Genomic DNA, 23,728 nt, shown 5'->3' on the forward strand with positions numbered 1-23,728 from the left:
AGTAACAAACGCAAGAGTTTGTGCATGTACCAAAACTGCCCTACATCTGAATGACATTGAGATATTGATCTGAACTTCTGTGTTATGGGTGTATAAGGGGGACACATTAGTTATGGTTAAACGGTTATAAACCAGTGTGAATGAAACATGCAGTAGAGGAAATATACTGGGTAAAATAACATTCATATTTTTATAGTATCTGTAATAAAACATTTGTGTATTCCGAGATATTTAGGAAAGAAGTAAAGAAACTGTTATATCTACCACTTGAAACTCCTTAAAATTCTTGTATTCATAGTAGCTAGATAAAGACAAAAATATTGGATAAACAGATAATGTAACGTGTATGTATCACAGTGTAACAAATCTGAATGTACCCTGACCTGGCATTTATGAACAAAAGCACAGTTTTGTTTAAAGTTTTTATAATAGTTGCCATACTGTATACCTTTGCAATTTTACTAACTTCCTTTTTTAGTTTTAGTTTGGCGGACAGAATTGACAAAAATGTGTTTGAAAGTAGTATACAAAAATACATCCATCCAGAGAAAACATATTTTTGGGGATGTATAACACTTTGTAGTTATATGAAGAGTTCCTTGGCAAAAACAATGTTTTTTATTGTGCATTCCAAATAATATCCATTAAACTGCAGTTGGTTTGCGTTGCTTAAGTAGCTAATGAGAACTTAAAAAAAATACAGTTTACAAACACAAAAGACAATAAAAACATGATTTTTAATTTTTTCTAAAAGACGGAGTTATCTGCTTTTGCAAAGAAACTCTTCATATAGGATACTTTATCATTTTATAAGTTTTGATCGATGATAATGTGCCATTACAACCCTGCGTCTCATTTTATTAAGACACACATGCACAAATCTCATTGGTTCTCACTGTTAAAATCCCCAAATAAAATCCCGGCTCCTGCAATCTGATTGGTGCACTGGTCTGTCCATTAACATTCTAATCCCGCCCTAACACAGCACGAAGATCAGCAGAACAGCCCGACGCTCCGTCTCATCTGCCTAAAAGCGACTTTTGGTAAGCGAAAGTGTTTTAAAATACATTTGTTAAACTCGACGAAAGGTGTTTTTCTTAGATAAATATTTGTTTCCAATGTTTTCATGTCTGTTTAAATCCGAGGTCGCGAGATTAAAGGTGCTTTATAATAAACTCTCGTGCAGTTGCTTGCGTCACTCCTACGATACAGCTCGTCATTAATGCAATATTCATTTCTGTAGATTTCAAATAGCAGTCCTCAACTTCATTATGAATAGGAAGCATATGTTTGTCTTTGTCCCCAACAAAAAAAGTGATGTTGGTACAGTTCTTTTAGATGGTGACTGCATAGTAATTTACTATAGTACTAACTGTTAGGAATATTTATGGGCCAAGTTATTTACATGATACGGTGATGTACTACTTAAAATAATATCTCTGTGTTCCCATCATGGTACTGTAAAAAACAACATATTACCATTTTTTAGAAAAGAACTATGTGATAAAAAGTCATTTATAACTAATGTTACATTTTATTTTATATTAGTTCTACATTCATTGTTGCAAGTTTATGTTATATAATCACTTACACTTTATTGATGTTTGTTAGGTTAGATAAAAAATACAAATTCATGTTCATGTTACTTCATGTGCATCATGTAGCCTACATCACCTATTGTTAACCAATTCAACTTGTGATTTTGAAAACGAATTTGTAAATGTACCTTAATTTAACAGGCTAATTTAAATTGTAAATTATCTGTAGGAGAAGCTGATTTTCCTCATTTGTTTATTCATTAACACATCATTAGGAATGACTCTGTAGGTGCAGTGTATAGTGAAATAAAACACTGTGAAAGTCATTGATTTCTATTTGCATTAATGGACCGCTCGACAGCCCTTCCTGCCTCCCGATTCGTTGCTGATGAAGAGATGCTGACTTGCTCTCAGCTTCTCTTGAAACCTGAAACGCAACTCTAACCATTCTGAGATAGAAAGCCTGACCTCAGAACTGCTTTACATATCCAATAACTGTAACCATAGCCTAAAATAAGCAACATTCCTGCACTGAACATTACAGTAGGTCATATGTAGCAGTGTTGGAAGGTCATGTGACAGAGTGCAGTGCTCTGTGTGTATCTGTGTGTCTAATAACTTAATCCTGAGAGAAACTCCGCCCCCTCTATAATCTTCTGGTGACAGATAGTTACAGAGCTGCGTAGTACAGCATAAAGCCAACATAACATGTGGAAGCTCTGACGTTATCACGGAAAGTGCTATAGATCTATAAAACCTCTGTGATGACCTCACCATGTCTCCACAAAGGGATCGAAGCTATAGAGGATGAATGTATGGAACAGTGTTGGGTGTAACTAGTTACTAAATCATTAGTTACTGTAATTGTAACTCTTATTTTTTCTGTAATCTAATTACAGTTACTTCTGATGTAATTGAACTAAATACTTGACACGACATCAAAATTATAAGTCTAACTTTAAAATGTATGCTTAAATGTAGCTATCCTTCTCACATTTGTATACTTTGGTCAGTTAATAAGAATATTTTACGTAGTTATTTATTATTTGAAGAGTTTGGTTCCAAAATGAAAAAAAAATGTTTTTTTATTGTGCATTCCAATTAATATCAATCAAACTGAAGTTGGTTTGTTTTGATTTAAGCCGTAATAACTGTGAAAATACAGCTAACTAACACAATAAAAACATAATAAAAAAACATGATTTTAAAATATATATATATTGATGGCACTGGCATGTTCATTGATGTAAAATTGTCTTTTGAGAGATGAACTAATCATTTTGAACAATTGACAGTCTTTTGCAGGTATTCCATGATGTTGTGCTGTTTGTATGAATTGTTTTGAGCAATGCACCTACTATTTTGCAAATTTTAAGAATGATTTGAGAAATGCACCAAAGCGACTGAGAAAAACTGTAAACATGTGCTGGTGTGTGTGTTTACAGGTGCTCGTGTGTGCTGAGGTGGAGACATGCCGATGATAAAGAGAAACATTGAGCCGAGGCATCTGTGCAGAGGAGCTTTACCAGAAAACATCAGCAATGAGCTGGAGTGTGTGAACAACAACACTCTCTCTGCTATAATACGCCAACTCAGCAGCCTCAGTAAGACCGCTATTCTATTACTCTATTGTTTAATATTGTTTATTGTCATAATAAAATCGTAATATCCAAAATCCTTGTCCTTGTGGGGACATGTTTTGGTCCCCATGAGGAAACAAGCTTATAAATCATACAGAATTAACTTTTTTGAAAATCTGAAAGAGCAGAAAGTTTAGTGTGATTGTTAGGTTTAGGGGTAGGGAATATGATATACAGTTTGTACAGTATAAAAACCAGTGCGTCTATGGAATGTCCCCATAAAACATGGAAACCCAACATGCGTGCGTGTGTGTGTGTGTGTGTGTGTGTGTGTGTGTGTGTGTGTGTGTGTGTGTGTGTGTGTGTGTGTGTGTGTGTGTGTGTGTGTGTGTGTGTGTGTGTGTGTGTGTGAGTGAATCATTTATTCATGCTCATGCCATCCCAAACCTGTATGACTTTTTATCTTCTGCTGCTATTTTGAAGAATGTTGATTACCAAACAAAACTGACTGACCTCTGTTGATTTCCATGATATGAACACAAAACGACTAAAACATTTCCCAAAATATCTTCTGTTCTGTTCTGTTCCACAGGTCTTCCACCATATACAGGTTTCTGATGACATGAGGGTGAAAAAATGATTATTTTTGGGTGAACTATCCCTTTAATATGACAAGGAAAGACACTAAAACAAGTATATATGTTATTTATTGAGTTTATAGCCAAAACATCCCAAAGGAATTTTAGCCATTTCTTACGTGTAAGCATTCAACAAAATCATCTAAAACTTTTCACATGTTTTTTTTTGTGGCAGACGTTGTCATAGTTACAATCAGCAAGGTTTTCAATGTGGCATGTTTCCCTACACACACACACATAACAAAACAGCTACAAAAGAGGACATGTAAGTCTTTTGTTCCACACAGTCATTTGGTGATTGAATCGCACATTTGAGCGTGTGAAATCTCCTCTTTTAAACATGATATCTAGTGTCAAGTATAGGGTTTGAGGCCTGTGAGGATGCTGACACTTTACTTCAGGGTGTTGTCTCTGTAATAAAATTACTGTGAGACGCTTTGAATAGAAGAATTCGATTCATCTTTTTCTCACGTAAGGTACACATGCAGAGGACGTGTTCAGCGAGCTGTTTAATGAAGCCAACACCTTCTACCTGCGAGCAAACTCTCTACAGGACCGCATAGATCGCCTTGCCATCAAGGTCACCCAGCTGGACTCTAATGTGGAGGAAGGTCAGTCAAAGGTCAAAAGTCAAAAGTTATGTAACAGTATGTATGGGATAAAAGACACATGCATTTGCTCTGTTGAATAAAACACTATCATTTTCAACTGAACTGTTTCTTTAAACTCTGAATCTGCGACATGTCCCACATTTTCAGATGAAATAAAACATTTTAACAGAATATTTCGTGAATGTGTTTACAAGTAATTCATATGTTTCAGATAAAATTGATAGTTACATGGAATATTCTAGGTAGGGCCACAGGGATCAGTTTTAGGCCCTTTCCTTTTCTCGCTGTACATACACTTAGTATTGCTATACATTTTTGCTATAAATTTGATACACATATTTGCTTAAAAGAACCATTGTATTAACTGTCGAAATACAAACATACTGTTATTTTAGCAGTTAGTATTATCAAGATAGTTCACCAAACCACAGCATCATTCAATACCACTTAATGTTTTTTTTTCCGTAAAATGTTACTTCTGAGTGATGTGTAATGATCTCTGTGTGTTCTTCACTGCCACAGTTTCACTCCAGGACATTAACATGTGTAAAGCGTTCAAGAGCTCTACTGTTCAGGACCAACAGGTGGTGACAAAGAGCAGCGTTCCAAAGCCCATGGCTGAGATGTACAACACCTGTGATAGACCACCACCCCTCAGCATACTCTCTGCCTACAGGTGTGTGCGCTTCTCTGTTTTCATGACATTGACATTTCATTATAAAGCAATAGAACTGAACATTAAGGTGTGTTTTGTTTATTTCTGTGGTTTTGTTCTGTGCAGGGATGACCATGTCGATGGGATGAAGTTCTACACGGATCCCTCGTATTTCTTTGACTTGTGGAAGGAAAAAATGCTTCAGGACACAGAGCACAAGAGAAAAGAGAGGAGAAAACAGAGGGTATTTGCTGTGAATGTTCATTTAGAGTTTATGATCATTTTGAGTTAAGAGCAGGTGGGCCTAAACGTTTGAGTTTTTCTTTGTGGGCTGAAACACTCATAGCATGTCAAGAATGTCATATTTCACAGAAAACTTATTTTTGCCTTTGCCATAAGAAAAATGAGATTTCTTTAATATCTCCGTTATTTCTCTTAGACATCAATGAGATTAAATGTAGAGCAAATGGAAACCTTTGTGAAGTCTCATCTGTGTCTCAGATATTTCTCCTGAGAAAAAGAGCCAGAAATCTCACAGATGTGTCTGTCATTAGAGTTTCAGAAGAGATGTCAACAATGTGTCAAACTGAGCTCAGATTTGTCAAGTCTGCAATCAAAAGTCAATATTATTGAAGATCTCAATAAGCACTCAAACATTTCTCATCAAATTGACCCAAATCAAGATTATTTGATCTCTACAATCTACGTTCATTTTACAGTTTACACTGACCCTGTATTTCTCTTATTCTCTTTTATTGATATACACACACAGGAGCAGAAGCATTGTGTTGATGGTACGCTGCCACGTGAGGTTAAAAAAGTGCGTAAAGCTCATAACCGCAGACAGGAGTGGAACATGATGGCATTTGATAAGGAGCTGCGCCCGGACCACCGTCATCATCATCCACTACACAGGGATCTATCCTCTGATGGTGTGCTGTCTATGGAGGGCAGGTTTGTTTACATGCTACACTTAAAGGGACAGTTCAGCCAAAATAAAATTGAGTATTTTTGGGTGAACTATTTCTTTAAGAAACTCTCCATTTATGGAATTCACCCCTCATAACCCTGTTTAATTTTGTAAAGTTAGAGTTTACAAATACAATTGCATATTTATATAAAGAAATAATCTTTGTTTAGCATTATGGGAATACTTCACCCAGATACCTGTTTGAAAATATCTCTCATAACCTTATGCCATCCCAGATAACTTTCTTTCTTCAGCTGAACACAAACAATTTATATTCATTTTATATATACTGTATGTACAGTAATATATCACTGCTGTCCTTCTCTAACCTCCTAAATCCATATTTCGTGATTTTTATTTTTTGCCATAAATCATTATTATTAGTCACCCTCTATGTTTTTCAAAGAGCTTGTCAACTTTGAAAACACAGTATTTAATCATTTAAATGTACATTGTTTTTTCATTTCCTGAAAAACAGCAAATTTGGACATCCAAGGTTTTGGAAGGAAAGCAACGTTATATAAAATGTATTTATTAATATCAACAACTTAACTTTATTTCATTTTTCATTTCATTTGTATTTCATTTATTCATTTATTCATTCATTATTCATTCATTATTCATTTATTATTCATTCATTCATTCATTCATTATTTTATTCATTTATTTATTTATTTACTTTTTATTTTATTTTATTAAAAATGAAGTTGTGTTATCTTATATGGGGGTCAACATGGTGAAGCTCCAAAAAACACATCCCTTTTTTTAAGCTTTGCTTACAATTACATTTTTGTTTAACATTTTCATTTCAATTTTCATTTTTGGTTGAACTATTCTTTTAATCTCCTTCTTAATAGACAACACGGTCCAAACATCCCTGACCATCCAGTTCCAGTATGTCACGCTGGGGCGCGGGCCGGCCACGCAAACACACGGGTGGAGGCATCATCCGGTGCAAACGGAGGGATGGAGCATGAGTACCACAGCATCGGAGGGCCTGTAGGAGTGGGTGTAGGTCCTGCTGTGGGTTATAGAGTAACACACCCAAATCCTCAACAGTACCTGTCTCCTGAAGGTGGAGTCAATGCAAACATCACTCTCCCACCGGTGGATTACAGGTAACTGTGTGTCTCCGCTAGAGAATCATTTCCTTTTTTTAATCCCTGTTTCTCACTCTTTCTCTTTCTCTGCTTTAGTCTGATGGAGTATTATGCCAGTTCAAGGCCACTGTCTCCTCCTGTTGGTCCCATCATTCCATCTCCACCTCCAGCAGGTCCAGCCCCTCTTCCTCCTGGACCAATTGCCTCAGCCGCACGGTATCCTCTTCCGCCTGTTCCGCACCCAGGACTGGTTTTAGCCCCTCCTCCTGATGGTCCGCCCACGCCTCCGGCTCCTCCTGTACCTTCACGTCCAAAAGCATCTGCGGAAGGACTGAGACCAAACCTGCAGCCTGTTACAGACGTCCGCAGCGACCTGCTGTCTGCGATACGAATGGGTGAGGGGTCGAAATAGCCATCAAAAGACATCAGTCTGTGAGATAGAGGTGTGTGCTGGTGTTCATCAGTGTTGTTTTGTGTTCAGGTATCCAGCTGAAGAAAGTTCAGGAACAGCAGAAACATCAGGCAGAAAGAGAGCCGGTGGGGAACGACGTGGCCATGATTCTGTCTCGCCGCATCGCCGTGGACTACAGCGACTCCGAAGACGACTCAGACGTCGATGTGAACGACTGGTCTGACTGATAACGTCCAACTGAACACACAAAGAACTCACCAGTGCAAACTGTGCATAAATGACTGAAATGCTTGAGCAATAGAAATAACGGGGCTTTGAACAAACTAAAGGGCCAAACATCTGTTTTGTAGGACGCTAATCTCTAAAAGATCTGCAAAGGTATTTAGTTGAAATCTGCAAACCAAAAGCACATTTTTCAAGATGGTCGTTCAAGAGCTGCTCTCCTTTCTCCCTTAATCCCTTATAGCACAATCATTATGTAATAATCTGTTCATGTCCTTTATATTACCTTTAGTTTAATTCTATTTTTGCCCTTCATCTTGTAACAAGAAAATGTGTTTTCGTCTTTCCTGAGCCCAAGAATCTTGTGGAGTTTGACTTTTTGTTCATTTGTAGTTTCTGTCTAATAAAATCCTCCAAACACCTGAGATTTCTGGAGTAATACATTCTGATATTTTCAGTAGGGTCAGGATGATTTCAGACTGGCAGTCTTGAATATTGCGATGTAAAAAGAATGTGTTTTGCCAATAATACAACAAGACAAATTATGATGCCCGTTTATTGAAATAAAACAGGTAAGAAGAGAAGGGATATGCTCCGAATTGTCAGAGCTGTACAATAAGAACAAACCTAAATACATGATAGAAAATTATCCAAAGGATTTAATGTATGGTCTAAATTTATAAAAGCGAGTTATCGAACATTGTAGAGCATTGAGCGCTCTTAAAACCTATAGACGGAATGCACTGAAAGTCGCCAGAGATGAGAACGTCTGCCAAATGTATTTTTTTAATCAGTATTCTTCCTACCAGCTCCAAACTTTGCTTAATAAGGTTTTTTTATGAGCCATTACAGCAGACTCTTCCAGAGTCAATGAACTTTGAACTTACATGTTTTTTATTCCTCAGTGCAAACTGTGCAAAATAAGTAGGCAGCAATTTAGAAGTCAGATTTTAAATTGATTCATTGATGGACCATTCCAGAATGCCATTACTCCTTATTATTTGCCATATGCTTTCACAGGAAAATGATTCCTCACCTTTAATGGAGATTCCTGATGGAGTCCTCTCTGGGGTAAACGCATCAATTAAATAAAGAGCACAGGGGTAACTGTAACGGCTAGTTTTGGTTTGTACTCGGAAACCTGTGACAGTCATATCTGTGTGTCAATGAAATGTATAACGTTTATAGCATTAAAATGCAAAAGATACAAAGATGGTAATCGTTTGTAACACTCTGTGTCAAGCACAGTGCACGTGAACAGGTTAATACACAACACGCAAGAGAAACAAGTGGATACTGACAAATATATTTTAATGTTGCTCGCGGGAGGAAAACAATGATTGTCATTTTTGCTTCCCCAAAAAGAGATATTACTGATAACAACAGCAATCTGTGATATTCGTATCAATTGAACAGCGGTTTTTAATAATATTTTAAGATATTGCTTACACTACATTTACGCATTCGGCAAACGTTTTTATCCAAAGCGACTTACATTGCATTGTACTATACATTTGCTTCTGACTATGTGCAATCCCCTGAGATCGAACCCATGACCTTGGCGTTGTTAGCGCCAGGTCAGGTTAGGTCAGGTCAGTAAACAACATAAAAACATGAGCACTTTATACATATATCACACAGTATATAAATATTGAAGTGCATAATAATATAATATCATATTGTTATGTTCCATAGATCAAACTTTTCCCACACATTACAGACAGTTGTGGGCGCAGTGGTGGCCTAATGGTTAGAGAGTCGGACTCGTGACCAGAAGGTTGCCGGTTCGATTCTCAGGGCCGGTGGGTAACGACTGATGTGCCCTTGAGCAAGGCTACTTTCTCCCCGATAGCTGCCCACTGCTCCGGGTGTAAGTGTGTTCACCACTTGCGGGTATGGGTCACCTGACAAATAGGTCACTTTAACATGGATGCTTTTAGGACTGTTGTGCAAAATGTTTTTAGTTTGAAAATCACATAATGAAGTCTGAGGTGGGTTGAAGTCAATTTTATGAAGTGTGTTAAGTTCTTTGTGATACAATGAGACAAAACACATGGGTTAAAAAAACGTTAATATGTTCCCATCAAAAGAAATGTACAAAAGTGATTATATGTCCATAGAAAGCACATTAAATGTAAGTAAAATGTCTACTTTAGTTTTGGGAGAATAAAATTTGGTTGAAATAATGTTACATTGTCATTCGGTGTAACACAATATTTATGCACAAATTCAAACAACATGCTTATTCTGATTTATTCTGACTATGAAATATGTAAAAGAATAAGGGAGCATATTACATTTTATTGGGCTTTAAATTAGTAAAAAAAGTCTTATTGACAAATGGGCAAAACCTAGGATAGTGTAAAATTACAACTAATTAGCATTTGGGGTGAAAGTAATTAGTCTTTTAATATGTTATAAATTGATTTTTATTGTAAATATGCCTGACAAGATTGTTACACTGACTGAATGACATTTTAGTGGGCTACTCCTGTAAATCAGGGTAAAATGTATAATATTTACTTTTTGCACAGAAAAACAAAAATGCAATTAAATTAAACAGAAAACTTTTTCATTTTAAAATCAACAATTTTAAGCAGTATTACACGTATTGTTTTTATGCTTCAACTGTTTTTCGTCTTTGACCCACATACAGTACATAATGCAAAGAACTTTTTGCTGAAGCTGATTTGTCAAATGCGATTTTATACGTGCATACAATTTAATTTCTCATTCTTTGTTTGTTTCTTGTGGTCATTTTACATGAAGAAAAGAAAAGTGTTTGCTCTTTAGGCAAGTTAATGCACACATTTAAGGTGCTGTTGGGATGAAAGGACAGCAGCCTCATACACAAATACTAATAAAAAACGGTCTGGTGAGCGGATGCATTTCTTTCTTATGTTGTTTTGTTTACTGTCTGCCACACGTTGGCAGCACCTGGTGGTCCATCTGTTTTTTCCAGAATTTGTTTCTCACACTCCGCCTTGTTTTTTTAGTGGAATTAAGAACCCATGCCCCGTTTCCACACGGCTCAGAAAAGTTCCCAGAGACCGTCCCGGCTTGTTTGCGGTAGCGGTTTAAGTGTGACATGCTGCACCGCAAAGTTCATTAAATCACTGTTTTACCACTCGGCTTAATCCCCTACTACACTCCAGAAAGACAAGAGACACGCAATGAACTAAAGGGCTTAAAGACATGACTGATCAGATCTGACATTCTGTTTTCCCACCGTTGCCAGGGAGAGCCAGGAATCTTGATCCCAGGCACTAGAGGTGCTCGTGAGGAGAACATCTCACCCCGTCGACCCTTGAAATGCCGCTTCAATGTTGAACTGTTCCTGATGGTGGCCATCTTCCAGTATATACAGAAGGACATTGGTTTATAAAATGCATCCTATTGTCCCGTGCTTACTTTGATTTAATGTTGAACTCGGGTGCAGAAACAATAAACAGATAAAGCTGGTCCTGTGTTTTTGGCAATTATCCCCCTCCTCTTTCCACATAAAACAGACAGCGGCTCCTCCTGCGGGGGACGTCTTCACCAGCTAAAGTTAAAGAGGATCTCATGGAATGTCTTTTCTTTCGTTTCGTTTCGTTTTTTCTTTCTGCATTGACAAATGGTGCCCAACCATGGGGGAGTTGGGGAGGGAGGGTGGCATGATGTTGCCAAGTGCCAATTGTCCCCTCGAAACAGGCATCAAAAGACCAACTTTTCTGTGTTACCATACAGGTGAACTCACTCCTGGGAAACTAGAGTTTTTCTCAGCCTCTGCGGAGAACCAGCGTCGCTCTTTTCTCTCCCGGCAGTAACTGGATTAGTCTTGCCATTGCTCTCCCGGCTTTCACGCCACTGTCTATTTCCCATCTTCAGCTAATGTGATTATCCCAGCCCCTGTGGTCCTAGCAGAGCGATGAGGGACTCACAGCCGAGCCCCCAACAATCCCCCCAAATTCTCTTGCACCTTTGTAAACTGGAGCTGGTGGTGGTGTCGGGGATCTGGGATGCATGAGGGTGGCAAAGTTAAGGACGGAGACATGCTGGGCATTTTAGTTACCAAGACGTGGTAGTTTGAAAAGAATCCAATACGAAGCCACTGCATTAAGAGAACTGAGGTGAGAATTGCCGCTTTTCAACACAACTGCTGAGGATAATATTTATAGAAATAATAAATATTCAAACTATTTTTAAAGTACACTATAATACTATAATAAAAGGATAACCTAAATGTTGGGGTTGCATTTTGATGTGCGTATTTTTTTGCCAATCCTCAAAGCTGAGCTTTAGTTAACACTCCAAACTACACAACATGCATTAAAAATCTGTATATGTAAATAATGCATATGTATAAAAAGCGATTTTTCCGATTTGGACGTTACTTTTGTCCACTTCGTGTTTAAACGCGGCTTTTGGTCTCACTGGCGTTCCGTAACTGCATGGATGGAGTGACGTGCGTGTGACGTCACCGGGCATCCGTTGCCGCTGCGGCGCACATGTGAGCGTAGCTTCTAGCTGTAATCTATACATTTGACAATGCACGAAACTAACAATAAACCCAGCGGAACGTTTATATGTTCGTTTCCCGACTGTCAAGCGTCGTACAACAAAGCGTGGAAACTAGAAGCGCATCTGTGTAAACACACAGGAGAGGTGAGTTACACACAAAACCCCACGCGGGTGCGTCAAAAAATGAAATAAGAGCACGTGCAGAAAAACAGTATCGAAAAAGTATTAAAGCAGGGACATTATAAAAACAAAATACAGTATTATGTCAACTTCGGCACAACATTTGTTGTGTTTGTCAGCTCGCGAGACGCATGTCAGCGGTTTGACACACGACGTGATTATATTGCAGTTTGACACGTTATTACATATTTTCCTTTTTTAGAAGCCCTTTAAATGCGAGTATAATGACTGCAGCAAATCATTCTGCACGAAGTATCATCTCGCTCGTCATACGCTGACACATACCGGCGACAGACCGTACAAGTAAGTGTCTAAACGTATAATGTTAAACATGTGAACTATGAGACGAAGTAATTACGTTCCGTCACCAGATGCACGGAGGACGGGTGCAATGCAGGATTCACCACAAACGCCAACCTGAAGAAACACGTTTCACGTATTCACAGACAGGAGACGAAACCGTACACAGTGAGTTCATGTAAACACGTGCTGTCAATAACAAGACTCATTCTGCACTACACAGAATGACACGCCCCCAAAACTACCTGTAATTGAGCAACAAGCAGAAAAACATGGGCTGTTTTTTGTTTACCTGAGAACCCCTGTTTTAAAGGGATAGTTCACCCGGAAGTAACAATTATTTTATTACTTACTCATTGGACCCCATTGACTTCCACTGACTGAGACATTTCTCAAAATATCTTCCTGTTGTGTCCTACAGAGGTAAATGCTATGTAAACATGACTGTGAATAAATGATGACAGAATTGGTATTTTTGGGCTTCTACTGGCCATATATTATAGTACAATTAGTAATAAGTAGCCCAGTATTAAGATCTGAAAATGATTCTTTCAGTGTACGTTCGAAGGATGCGGCAGGGCGTTCAAGAAAAATAACCAGCTGAAGACTCACGAGTGTACACACACCCTCCTCCTGCCGTACCTGTGAGACGCTTTACTGTTGTTTACTTTCTTTTTTACTCTGTCCCAGTCAAACGTAAACTCACTTTAAATAAGAACTGTCTATTCCCTTTCATCTGATGGACTGTGCATACTGCAGATGTTCTTATGAAGGCTGCGAGAGACGGTTCTCACAACAGGCTAAACTGAAACGGCATGAGAAAGTACACCAGGGTAAGTTGGTTGCTCGTCGTGCGCTCCTTGAATACCTCAGCTCACAGTCTGCACTAACTCAGTCACTTCTGTGCGTCAACTTTGCAGGTTATTCCTGTACGGCCGAGGGCTGCACGTTTGTGGCGATGAACTGGACAGAGATGACGAAGCACAAGAAAGTTCACAAGGGTAAGCCGGTGGTTTCACAAGCATGCAAACAACACACTGTAATTCAGCTCAGAGTATTTATGCGAGTGTTTTGTGTGTTTAGTCAGAGTACAGTGCGACGAGTGTAAGAAAACGTTCAGAGACGTCTGGTTCCTGCGGCACCATCAGCGCGTTCATTCTGAAGAACGTTTGGTGTTCCACTGTCCCAGAGACGGATGTACACGCTCGTACACGACCACCTTTAACCTACAAAGCCACATTCTGTCCTTCCATGAAGATCAGCGCTTATTCATCTGCTCGCATCCCGTCTGCGGCAAATCCTTTTCCATGAAGGTAAAAGTTAATGCTGCTAACTTAAGATTAAAATGATGTTTTAGCCGAATATGAAAATGCTCTTATAATATACACCTCCTGATGCCACTGCAGATGAACACAAACAAACAATTCATCTGAATTGTGACTAGTTGTAAAGAGAACAAATGAGTTTTGTCTTGTTTGATTAAATGAGTTTGTCAATGCAGTAATCTATTTTGGTAAGAAAAAATGTCTCTGTTTTAAACGTCCAACTTTTTTCCTCCTCAGCAAAGTTTAGAGCGCCATACCGTGGTTCATGACCCTGAAAAGAAGAAACAGGTAAATACTCACAATTTACTGAGCCTACAATAAGTAATTTTATGAATAAAGAATTTTATTAAGTACTCTTAAGGTACAATTTTTAAGCATACTGTATGTAGTATGTACTGGCATTAGTATACTTAAGTGTATTTCAATACTTCTTGGGACTTAATGACCCACTTAGTTTATAAAAGTGTTCTTTTGCGTATACTTGAAGCGTAACAGTAGTAAACAACAAATTTCTCTTAAGTAAACAGAGAAAGTATGCTTTCTTGTTTTTTTTAGTTTAAAAGAAGAATACTAATACCATATTTCAATACATTTTCGGTAAAAAGTGATCAGAAGCAGAAATTTGTGTATTAATTCAATTGTAACTGTAAGCTTGATGAAATGTTTGAAGAAGATTTTTTATTGAAATAATCTGCCTTTATTGTGTAATTTTACGAATAAATAATTTTATTAAGTACTCTTAAGGTACAATTTTTAAGCATACTGTATGTAGTATGTACTGGCATTAGTATACTTACGTGTATTTCAATACTTCTTGGGACTTAATTGGCCCACTTAGTTTATAAAAGTGTTCTTTTGCGTATACTTGTAGCGTAACAGTAGTAAAATACAATTTTCTCTGAAGTAAACAGAAAGTATACTTTCTTGGGGGTTTTTTGTTTAAAAGAAGTATACTAATACCATATTTCAATACATTTTCGGTAAAAAGTAATCAGAAGCTGAAATTTGTGGCTTGATGAAATATTAGAAGAGGATTTTTTAGTGAAATAATCTGCCTTTATTGTGTTTCAGAAAAAGCCCCGCCCAAAACGCTCTCTGGCATCTCGTCTGAGCGGCCACAAACCAAACAAGAAGCGTCAAACACAAACATCATCATCAAATGAAGCATCAGTGCCACAGGTTGGCCAGTCAGAGACGAGTACAAAACTTCAACCAGTTAATCAAACCGATTCCGGAAGTCAGGCTACAGGAAAATCAGATGTCACAGAATCAAAGAGTTTAACAAGTTTACAGCCCATTCCATTGAAATCCATCTGTTCTGAACTCAGTGCCACTGTACATCCGGCGGTTCACCTTTTAGAGCCCCTCTTGTTGTAGTCCATTGTTTAGTTATCATATTCCAGCATAAGCGTCACCTTAATAAAAAAAACTTTTGCATTGAATAGAATGTCACTGTTACTTCGAGTCTTTTGGTTTCTCTGTGGCAGATGTTGGCGTGTCCGGGTCTCGCTGTACAGTCTTGTTTGAAGTGTCTGTCGCCTTCTGCCGCAGTTCTTTAGCAGAAGCGAGGCGGAGGACACACATGGCAGCACGACCCCCACGAACCACTGTGGGTTTTGATACAAACCCGACAGGCACTGTTATCCTCTCCACCATCTGAGTCAAGACTTCATCCTGTTGAAGAAAAAACATACAAATAAAAGCCAGGCTGTCTGTTTATGTATATTATAATATTATTGTACCGTTGTTCAGCAATTCCATGAAATCTGTATGTGTTTGGTTTCAAAGACCTATTAAAAAGTATTTCTTTTGTTTATAAACTTGCTTGTTTCATGTTTTGTACACTGGTATTACCAGAAGTGAAGATACAATTTGTTAAAAATAAACAAATAAAAATATAAAATAAAAAATAATGTTAAAACATAAATTTGGTTTCAAACTGGCAATAGAGACGCAAATGTTACTCTTACAGCAACTGGGATGTGTATGTAAAAAGTGTGGATTAAGTAAAGCCGTTTCATTTTAAAGTAAACAAACTCGCATTAAAAACACAACCTGTGTGCGCGGACCACTAAATAACCATAACCATGTGTGTCATACCAAAGGTGTGCTTCTGTCAGCTCCAGCTTTGATCGTGAGTCTGACGTGATTCTTCTTCTCCAGCCAGCTGACAACCTGCCGCAGTTTAGTCTCCAAATCATGAAGAGAAATATCAGAGGAGAAATTCAACTCCTTTGACTGGACAGGGCCTGCAAGCACAACAAACACATTAAAGTTGCGTTAAGTCTATTATCTTATTTCTTTAGCAAACCACCGATACATGTGACAACTACCAGACAATAGTTTTTTGTACGCAACACTATTTAACAACCTGGTGTATTAAATCAATGTAAAGATAATAAAAATTGAAACCGCATACAGATTTGGAATCATGCGGATGAGTAAACAATGACAGAATCTTCTTGAAGAATCCTCAGATGCAATGTCATAGCAAATGACGTTACCACACCTGTCTTGGCTTTCTGTGTCTCCCTGAGTCTCATCTGCTCTTCATGTATCTGTTTGCCTTTCATCAGTCTGTATAATGGAGGATCAGAATTTTCATTTATGGCAACAAGCTTTAGTCCCGTTTGGTCCATCATTCGAACCACTTCAGCGCGGTGCACCGTGCCCAACTCCTCACCATCCTCACCCAATAATTGTATGTGCCGCTGGCCGATCTTCCTACCCACGCTGCTAAAAGTGACTCGTGCTCTTGGGTCCAGCTTTTTAGTCTCCTTTGGGTGATCGGCCACATCGACACTCTCAGCATCTGTGCAGAAGGAAACACGCTGGTAGGGTGAGATGGTGTGGTGACCCCATGCAGGCCTGAGGGCTGATGAAAGTACAGTGATGTGGCTGACGGGTCGAAGAGGACGGCGGCTCAGTGCCTGACTCAAAACAAACCTCAGGAATCCCAGAGACATCCTAAAAGACAGTGTCAGAAACAGGTGTTATTAGAAGTAGTCTAAAAAAACGTATAAATAAGTTTTCATTTTTAAAAACCCCACATGGTTGACATTAACATTAGTATTAGTAAGTGGTGGCTGACAATCACATTTGTATAGCTTACAATTACTAAAATACATTTAAAGTACATTAGATTTTCTATTTATTATAACTTATATTGTATATTTTTATGTTTTTTATTATTTTGGTTACTAATGTGTTTTTAAACAGAAAATCAATTTCACACAAAAAACATTTTCTCACAAAAACTTTTGTTTTTTATAAATATCTGGTGAACACATTTTATTTCAATGTTATTAACATTTTTAAGCAAATGTTATTAAGACAAATAAAAAACAAACAAACCAAACCCTCTTGGGTCCAGAACAAAACAGTAAGTAATGTCAATAATATTTTACAGTTATAAAAAGTACTTTCATTAAGTGCCACATAATAAGATATCAAAAGGAGCAGAAATAGCAATGTTATTGATGTAGAATATGCTTATTTCGCTTTTGATCTCTGTGGTAAAATATAAACCAGAACATGTCTTTGACAGACTTGGAAGGGCACGTGAACCTCCATACAATGTATCAACATAAATCACAAACAATAACATCTAATCATACTATTACATTACTTTTCATTTGTCATCTGGACTTAAATCAAACACTTTACGTTATTCACATAACAGCAAACTGAGTGCAGTTGTTACTTACACTGGAGAGCTAGAGGAGCGACTTCAAAGACGAAATAAACGAATCAGATCACTATCAGTCAGGAGAATATTTCAACAATCACAGTCATGAAAATAAATTGTTGTCTCGAAATAAATAAATAATCCTCGAACGTGAAGCAAAAAGACGCTTTTCTGAAGAACGCCCCTGACGCATGCGAGTGACGTCATTAAACACGCGACACATTTTGTTATTTTATTTTTACTTATTTATTTTTTATCGCACGTACGAAGAGTATAAGAGATACAAAGCATCATTATAAAATGCTACTTAAAAAATGTATTGGATGTATGAAATAATATTAACAATATAGACATATAATTTACCTAAATAATTAATAAACACAAATAAATGTCATAGTTAAAATCGATTCATTTTATAATTAAACCATGAGATGTTTCTACTGTTTTCTTATTAGAAGTCGATTAGAAGTAAAAGTAAGCTAAAGAAAACCCCAAATATTGTGTGTTACGTAAATATAATATAGATAAATGTGTGTTTGTAAAATATTAATATTAGAAAAACGAAATATTATGAACATGAACACTAATTTAATTTGAGGGGAAAGTGTAAATAAATTGGAAACAAACGCAAGAGTCCTTTCAAATCGCATGGCATATTTTCAAAAGAGTGATTTCAGAGAGCACGTGGGTCAGTTTCCGTGCAGTCGTCTGTGCTTAACTCGAGTTGACACAATTTGACCCCGACCATAAAGCTCACTGGATTTCTTTATAGTCTTTCTCTTAGCTATATGAAGCTTGCTGCTTTCACAATCCTCTTAACTGATAAAAAGAACAATTCACAAAGAAATTATATTTTATTTCAAAGTGTTGTGTTTCTTTTTCACACTGGAGTTATGCAGCAATTAAATTAAATTAAATTAAATTAAATTAAATTAAATTAAATTAAATTAAATTAAATTAAATTAAATTAAATTAAATTAAATTAAATTAAATCCTCAAAGAAAAAATCCTCAAGAGAAATAATACTGGAAATATGCATTTTGGAAATTAGTCTTCCTTAAAAACCCACACACCGAAGCTCTTTTTATTTACTTAATCCTAAAAAGCAGACAAAAACTTTGTAAAGGCTTTCTAATATGTGTTTTAGACATTGTGGGAAAGGCAGCGTGGGTCTAGCGGGCCATGGCTGCATAGAAACAGTAAATCTAGAGATTTTACAGTCAGCTGAACAGCAATAGATTAATTTGTTTAACGCTGATGGGTACAAAGAGCCTCTAATCTTTGCTGTTCTCAATGGCTTTAAACTTCGTGTCAGAGAAAAGCTTCTACATCTCTAAGACTCCGTTTCTCCCAGAATTCCTCTGTCACCTGCCCATCCGCAGGTGCATCCCTCAATCAGAGCGCTCTGCACAGGAAGTGCAAAGAAGCTGAGGTCACAGGTCACAGCGGAGGCTGTGGGTACGCCATGATCAGCATGGTTTGAGTTTCAAAGAGACTAGAGAGAAGGGACAAATGAGAAAAAAAAGTTTTCATTTAAAGGAGAACAGTAGAATGAAAGAATCATTTTTTGGTGGGGGTTGGGCTGTGGAAAAGACCGGACGATCTCATTCTTGTTTCATTTCATCCGGTAACCCAGAGGAAAATGTTATTGCTCAGAGTTACTCTCTCATCGCTCAGGAGATTTGAACTTAGTTTCAGATGTTTCTCCCAAAATTGATTAATCTCAGAAGAAATATCACAGAAGACACTTAAGTTTCCATTTGCTCTCTATTCAATCACATTGACGTCAAAGACAAATTGAGATTAAAGAGATCTCATCTGTGATTTCTCTTTCTTATGGGAATGTTTCATTCCGTCTACACAGTTATAGTGTAACTTTCTACTTTGTACTTCCTTTTAAAATGTGCAACTAAATGTCTAATTAAGACTAAAAGAAACGTAAAAGTTGGGAGGCCTATGCCGGGACTGAACTGAACAATGCTGCCCTTAGAACTAAAGTGCATAATGATGAACTTCCAGTCCATTCAGCATGCGGGACCTTAGAGTAAGGAAGCTGCGAGGCCACGAACCGCAAACGTTTGGAGAAAGAACGTCGCCGCAAAGGAGATGGCTGACAAAAAAGCATGCCGTCTGCAAGCAGCAGGTGGATAATTGTACACGGTCGACTGCGCCCGGAGAAAGATGCGCTTGCAGAAAGAGCGTTTATAAACAGCCTCCTAGTTTGCTCATTAGTGTGTGGATACTGTTTCTTCTAATGGACACCCGTGTGGTGGCACACCTTCTCAAAGAACAAGCTGACTGCTCTGAACACTGTGTCCTTTTCAGTGGTTCTCCTATTTATTTTGAGGTCTATCTTTGTAGGTGTTGTGTAAAGAAGTCTTTTCATGGAACACGTCTTTGTTGGAATATAAACAGTGTTTTGAGTGACACGTCTAAAGCTGGAGATTCACTTTTAAGATATAATATTTCTCCAGATAACCAACACTGAAAAAAAAATTCAGTAAAAAAAAGTTTTTTTTGACAGCTGGAGCGACAGATATATAGCTACCGTAGTAGGAAATAACAGTTTATTTCCTGTAAAATTATAGGATATAAGGATATATAATAAATTGTTTCCTCCTTTTTTCTTGTAAATTTGCTGTCTTTTTCTGTAATTTTACAGTTTTTGACTGTATTTAAAAAATAAACTGTAAAATTGAATTTTTCTGGCAGCTGGAGCTCCAGAAATAAATGGTAAAATAACGTTTTCCCTGTAAAATTAAATGGTTTTCCCGTTTTTAATGTAAATTTGAGGTCTTTTTCTGTAATTGTACGTTTTTTTTACCGTATTTCAAAAATACATCAAATCTGTAGAAAAACAGTAAAATTCCGGGGTTTTTTTACATGGAAAATCTGTACGTTTTCACTGTAAGTACAGTGAAGGCGTGCGTCACTATTATTATTGCTTATAAATGGGGTTTTGAACAGAGATTTGAACATAGACCAACCCTAGCAAATCAACTTCACAGTTTAGTTTGTAGTTTGTGCTACAGACATGCTTTTTAACCAACAAGGCTTACAATTTTCACAATTAGAAGCGCAAAAACGTTTCGCTAACAATCCCATTAAGTTATGAAAACGTTATTTATGACTGTTCTTAAAATGTAACAAAGACATTTCTGTAACGTTTTAGCAAACATTTAGCAATGCAATACTAAGAAAACATTTTTACTTTGAGGGGACATTCCTTGTGGTTTCGATTTTCCGCAAATTTATGTTCAGTTCTATATTTAGAATTGAGGTTGTTTTCAATCGGACATGATGTAAATGTAAATCACACATCCTTTTGACTCCGTTTGACACTGCTTTATCTTTTTACAGCTTCGCAGCAATGCAAAATTGTGAAAAGCGCTACATAAATAAAACTGAAATTAAACTCTCACGGTCGTGTAATAACCTGAAATTCAAAAGAAATGGAAAACTAATTCTTGCGCTGCCCACCGGCGCAGCACTTTCAACACACTACCTCATCTCTTCATTGTCCCTCTAACTGTTTTAATCCAAATAAAATCAAAGGTAACATTTCATTAGCTGTTATTTTTACATAATGATACTCGTTCAGTGGGAGGGAATGATTTTTTTTGTATTAACATAATTAGCCGGCTCTCAGCGGCTGTTTGGTCCGCGAGGTCTAATTAGCCCTGTGGCATGATGGGAAATAGCGCGAGCGAGGTGTCGCATCGGGCAGGTGGTGATGGCGGAGGTGAGTGGCAAACGCGGGGCAACGCAGAGGCGGGTAATTACAGGATGAATTTCACTTTAATAAATGTGGTACTGTGTGTGGAGATGCAGATAGCGGGGCTTTCTATCTAATGGCTTCTGCCTCTGGAGCCACTTTAGACAGAGAATGATCTGAAAGAGCGTTTAATTAACACCCCGCTCTCTGATCCAGAGAGAGGGAGAGAGAGATAGAGAGGATGAGAGAACATGTGAAACGAGTAAATAGAAAGAAATCATTCTGTGAATAAAACATGAACAGAATGAGTGACAGAAGATGAGATGATATAGAGACGGTGGGTGCTTGTTGTGGGCGGTTGTTTAACGGTTCGGGACCAGCTGGATGTTTAATGGTAGAAATTATGTTTTTTCTTGCAAGAAACAACTACATGTCTCTATATTCTAGCACTACCACAAGAATTATACCTATATAACACTTAATTTTCTTTACTGAACCAATAAAGTGTAACTGTATACGCAAGGCAACCATGATATGCATTACATGTTTTTATGTCAATACGTTATAAACAAGCTTTCTGAGTGTAGGTTCTCAAAACATTTGACTCACAGTCTATTAACATATTAGTATTTTATATAAAATGACCCCATCTCAAAAGCTAATGTTGGTCTGCAAGCTATACTCTTAAAAATGATGTGCTGAATGATGTTATAAAAGAACCAGTTTTGCTGTATGGTTCCATGAAGGACCTTAACGCACAAAAGTAAATGGGAAAAGGTTTTTCAGACTAAGAAAAAACAAATTCTTTTAAGAATTTTTGACTTAAAAGGTTCCAAAAATGGTTCACCAATGACATGGCTGTGAAGAACTCCTCTAGAACCTTTCTTTTTTTAAGCGTCTACAGACCAGAAATGTTTTTCATGTGACAACATCTAAATTAATGTGTTTTGTTTAAGACATAATTTGTATTTCATATGGCGGAATCAACCTGACTGTATTAGGTTCCAAAGTTAAGGTCAGTTGAGTGAAATTTAATTTAGCCAAATTGTATACAGAAATATAATTACGTAAATGTGTTTTTTATTTAAAGGCCAGAATATGTGAACTCCTTCAGGGAGACATAAAGAAGCTGCTTGAAATGGCAAGAGAACATTTGTGCAAATTTTTAATTAGCCTATACAGTATAATATAGCTTTATTTATTTTAGTTTTATTTAGTCACAACATCATCATTCCCATAGTTACATTTGTGTCATTCCACAGTTTTGAAGAGTTTACTATCATTCTCAAATGTGAGGGTAATTGACCCTAAACTTTTGTGTATACGTCGAGTAATGTGCTTTCCAACAATACACAAGGTTGTTACAAAACAGTCAAAATGAAACGCAAGTTCACTTTGACACGGGTCACAGTGCGTGCGCGTCCCATGCAGAGATTGACGTGGGTGTGCTGATGATGGCGAGTCTTTGGTCTTCGTGCGCGCATCTAACCGCCGGCATCGGTGTGTGCGAGAGTCTGAGCGCTCGTGTGTGTTTGTATCCGCGCGCGTGGAGAGCTCCGGGCCCCGCGCTCGCTCTCCCCACTCAGCGCGAGCTAAAAGCCCTGGAACGGGACGGTAATTGGCCAATTAGGCCTCTCCCGCGCCTCCGCGCCACCGCGCGCACCGATAATTGAGCTGAAAGCAAACGAGCGGCCGGCAGACAAACAAGCTACTAGAAAATAATTACTTGGAGTGTTTCTTTTCAGCAGCCGTACAGCGGATTTCATTATGGTGAATGGCCACTAAAGCTGCTCGAAACGCCGGTAGTTGTCATTTTCATAGGGACTTGATAATGACATTAATTTGTCTTAATGGCTGCTTCTATTGTTATAAATAGGAAAATGAGACGAAATTGTCTCGCTGTGGCGAGGCGAAGAGGAGCTCCCGGCGGACATAAGGAGTTAAATTGGTGTGCTTGTCAAATTTCCAATAATTTGTTATATGGAACAGGAGTAATGCCAGTGCCATTACGCTTCATTTTCCCTAAATTCATTACTGCCCTTGTTTCCCTTTCATGTTTCTAATGCCCAATCACATTTCTCTCTTCTTCAAGTGCTTGTGCAAGGATTGGACTGACTGACAGACATAAACACATACACGCGCGCGCGCGCGCACATGCGCCTTCTTGTGCAGTTATGCGCTCACACACACACTCGCATACTTACACACACACTATGATGTTCACAGCAGCATCTTTGGTACACGTGGATGAGAACTGTCAAGTGTGTATTTCAGTGCTGTTAGCACTCTGA

The 23,728-nt window shown here is 37.7% G+C and overlaps 3 protein-coding genes across 4 annotated transcripts; 2 read left to right on the forward strand and 1 right to left on the reverse strand.

The window, feature by feature from the left end:
- The first annotated feature begins 5 nt into the window (after positions 1-5).
- wasf3a (WASP family member 3a) lies at positions 6-8,141 on the forward strand. Its single transcript, XM_057323940.1, has 9 exons — positions 6-1,043; positions 2,984-3,142; positions 4,233-4,367; positions 4,890-5,043; positions 5,149-5,266; positions 5,795-5,976; positions 6,850-7,110; positions 7,189-7,487; positions 7,574-8,141. The coding sequence occupies exons 2-9, from the start codon at positions 3,010-3,012 to the stop codon at positions 7,729-7,731; spliced, it is 1,440 nt and encodes a 479-aa protein (XP_057179923.1). The 5' UTR covers positions 6-1,043; positions 2,984-3,009; the 3' UTR covers positions 7,732-8,141.
- A 4,017-nt stretch (positions 8,142-12,158) lies between these two features.
- On the forward strand, positions 12,159-15,411 carry gtf3aa (general transcription factor IIIAa). Of its 2 annotated transcripts, none has more exons than XM_057328389.1 (9): positions 12,159-12,373; positions 12,615-12,712; positions 12,781-12,877; positions 13,265-13,353; positions 13,469-13,542; positions 13,630-13,710; positions 13,793-14,022; positions 14,272-14,322; positions 15,106-15,411. In XM_057328389.1, exons 1-9 carry the CDS (start codon positions 12,257-12,259, stop codon positions 15,409-15,411), a joined length of 1,143 nt encoding a protein of 380 aa, XP_057184372.1. In that variant the 5' UTR covers positions 12,159-12,256. The 2 variants fall into 2 exon arrangements, with proteins under 2 accessions (XP_057184372.1, XP_057184368.1); XM_057328385.1 differs by having other exon boundaries at positions 12,160-12,373; positions 12,612-12,712.
- Positions 15,412-15,489: 78 nt separating this feature from the next.
- On the reverse strand, positions 15,490-17,918 carry mtif3 (mitochondrial translational initiation factor 3). The gene is made up of 4 exons (XM_057328401.1): positions 17,742-17,918; positions 16,544-17,001; positions 16,135-16,283; positions 15,490-15,708 (listed from the first exon to the last, which is right to left on the reverse strand). The coding sequence occupies exons 2-4, from the start codon at positions 16,998-17,000 to the stop codon at positions 15,490-15,492; spliced, it is 825 nt and encodes a 274-aa protein (XP_057184384.1). The 5' UTR covers position 17,001; positions 17,742-17,918.
- Between the last annotated feature and the right edge of the window lie 5,810 nt (positions 17,919-23,728).

This window comes from Triplophysa rosa, linkage group LG2 (assembly GCF_024868665.1).
Source record: "Triplophysa rosa linkage group LG2, Trosa_1v2, whole genome shotgun sequence".
NCBI lineage: Eukaryota > Metazoa > Chordata > Actinopteri > Cypriniformes > Nemacheilidae > Triplophysa > Triplophysa rosa.

Bases quoted from the DNA above. Each gene is read 5' to 3' on its own strand.
- wasf3a (XM_057323940.1), top strand. From the start codon at position 3,010: ATGCCGATGATAAAGAGAAACATTGAGCCGAGGCATCTGTGCAGAGGA. The intron at 5,267-5,794 runs GTATTTGCTGTG...ATACACACACAG, and splicing joins AAGAGAGGAGAAAACAGAGG to GAGCAGAAGCATTGTGTTGA. The intron at 7,488-7,573 runs GTGAGGGGTCGA...TTTTGTGTTCAG, and splicing joins GCTGTCTGCGATACGAATGG to GTATCCAGCTGAAGAAAGTT.
- gtf3aa (XM_057328385.1), top strand. From the start codon at position 12,257: ATGCACGAAACTAACAATAAACCCAGCGGAACGTTTATATGTTCGTTT. The intron at 12,713-12,780 runs GTAAGTGTCTAA...TTCCGTCACCAG, and splicing joins ACCGGCGACAGACCGTACAA to ATGCACGGAGGACGGGTGCA. The intron at 13,543-13,629 runs GTAAGTTGGTTG...TCAACTTTGCAG, and splicing joins GCATGAGAAAGTACACCAGG to GTTATTCCTGTACGGCCGAG.
- mtif3 (XM_057328401.1), bottom strand. From the start codon at position 17,000: ATGTCTCTGGGATTCCTGAGGTTTGTTTTGAGTCAGGCACTGAGCCGC. The intron at 16,284-16,543 runs GTGTGGTAACGT...TTGTGCTTGCAG, and splicing joins GACACAGAAAGCCAAGACAG to GCCCTGTCCAGTCAAAGGAG. The intron at 15,709-16,134 runs GTATGACACACA...TTTCTTCAACAG, and splicing joins CTGACAGAAGCACACCTTTG to GATGAAGTCTTGACTCAGAT.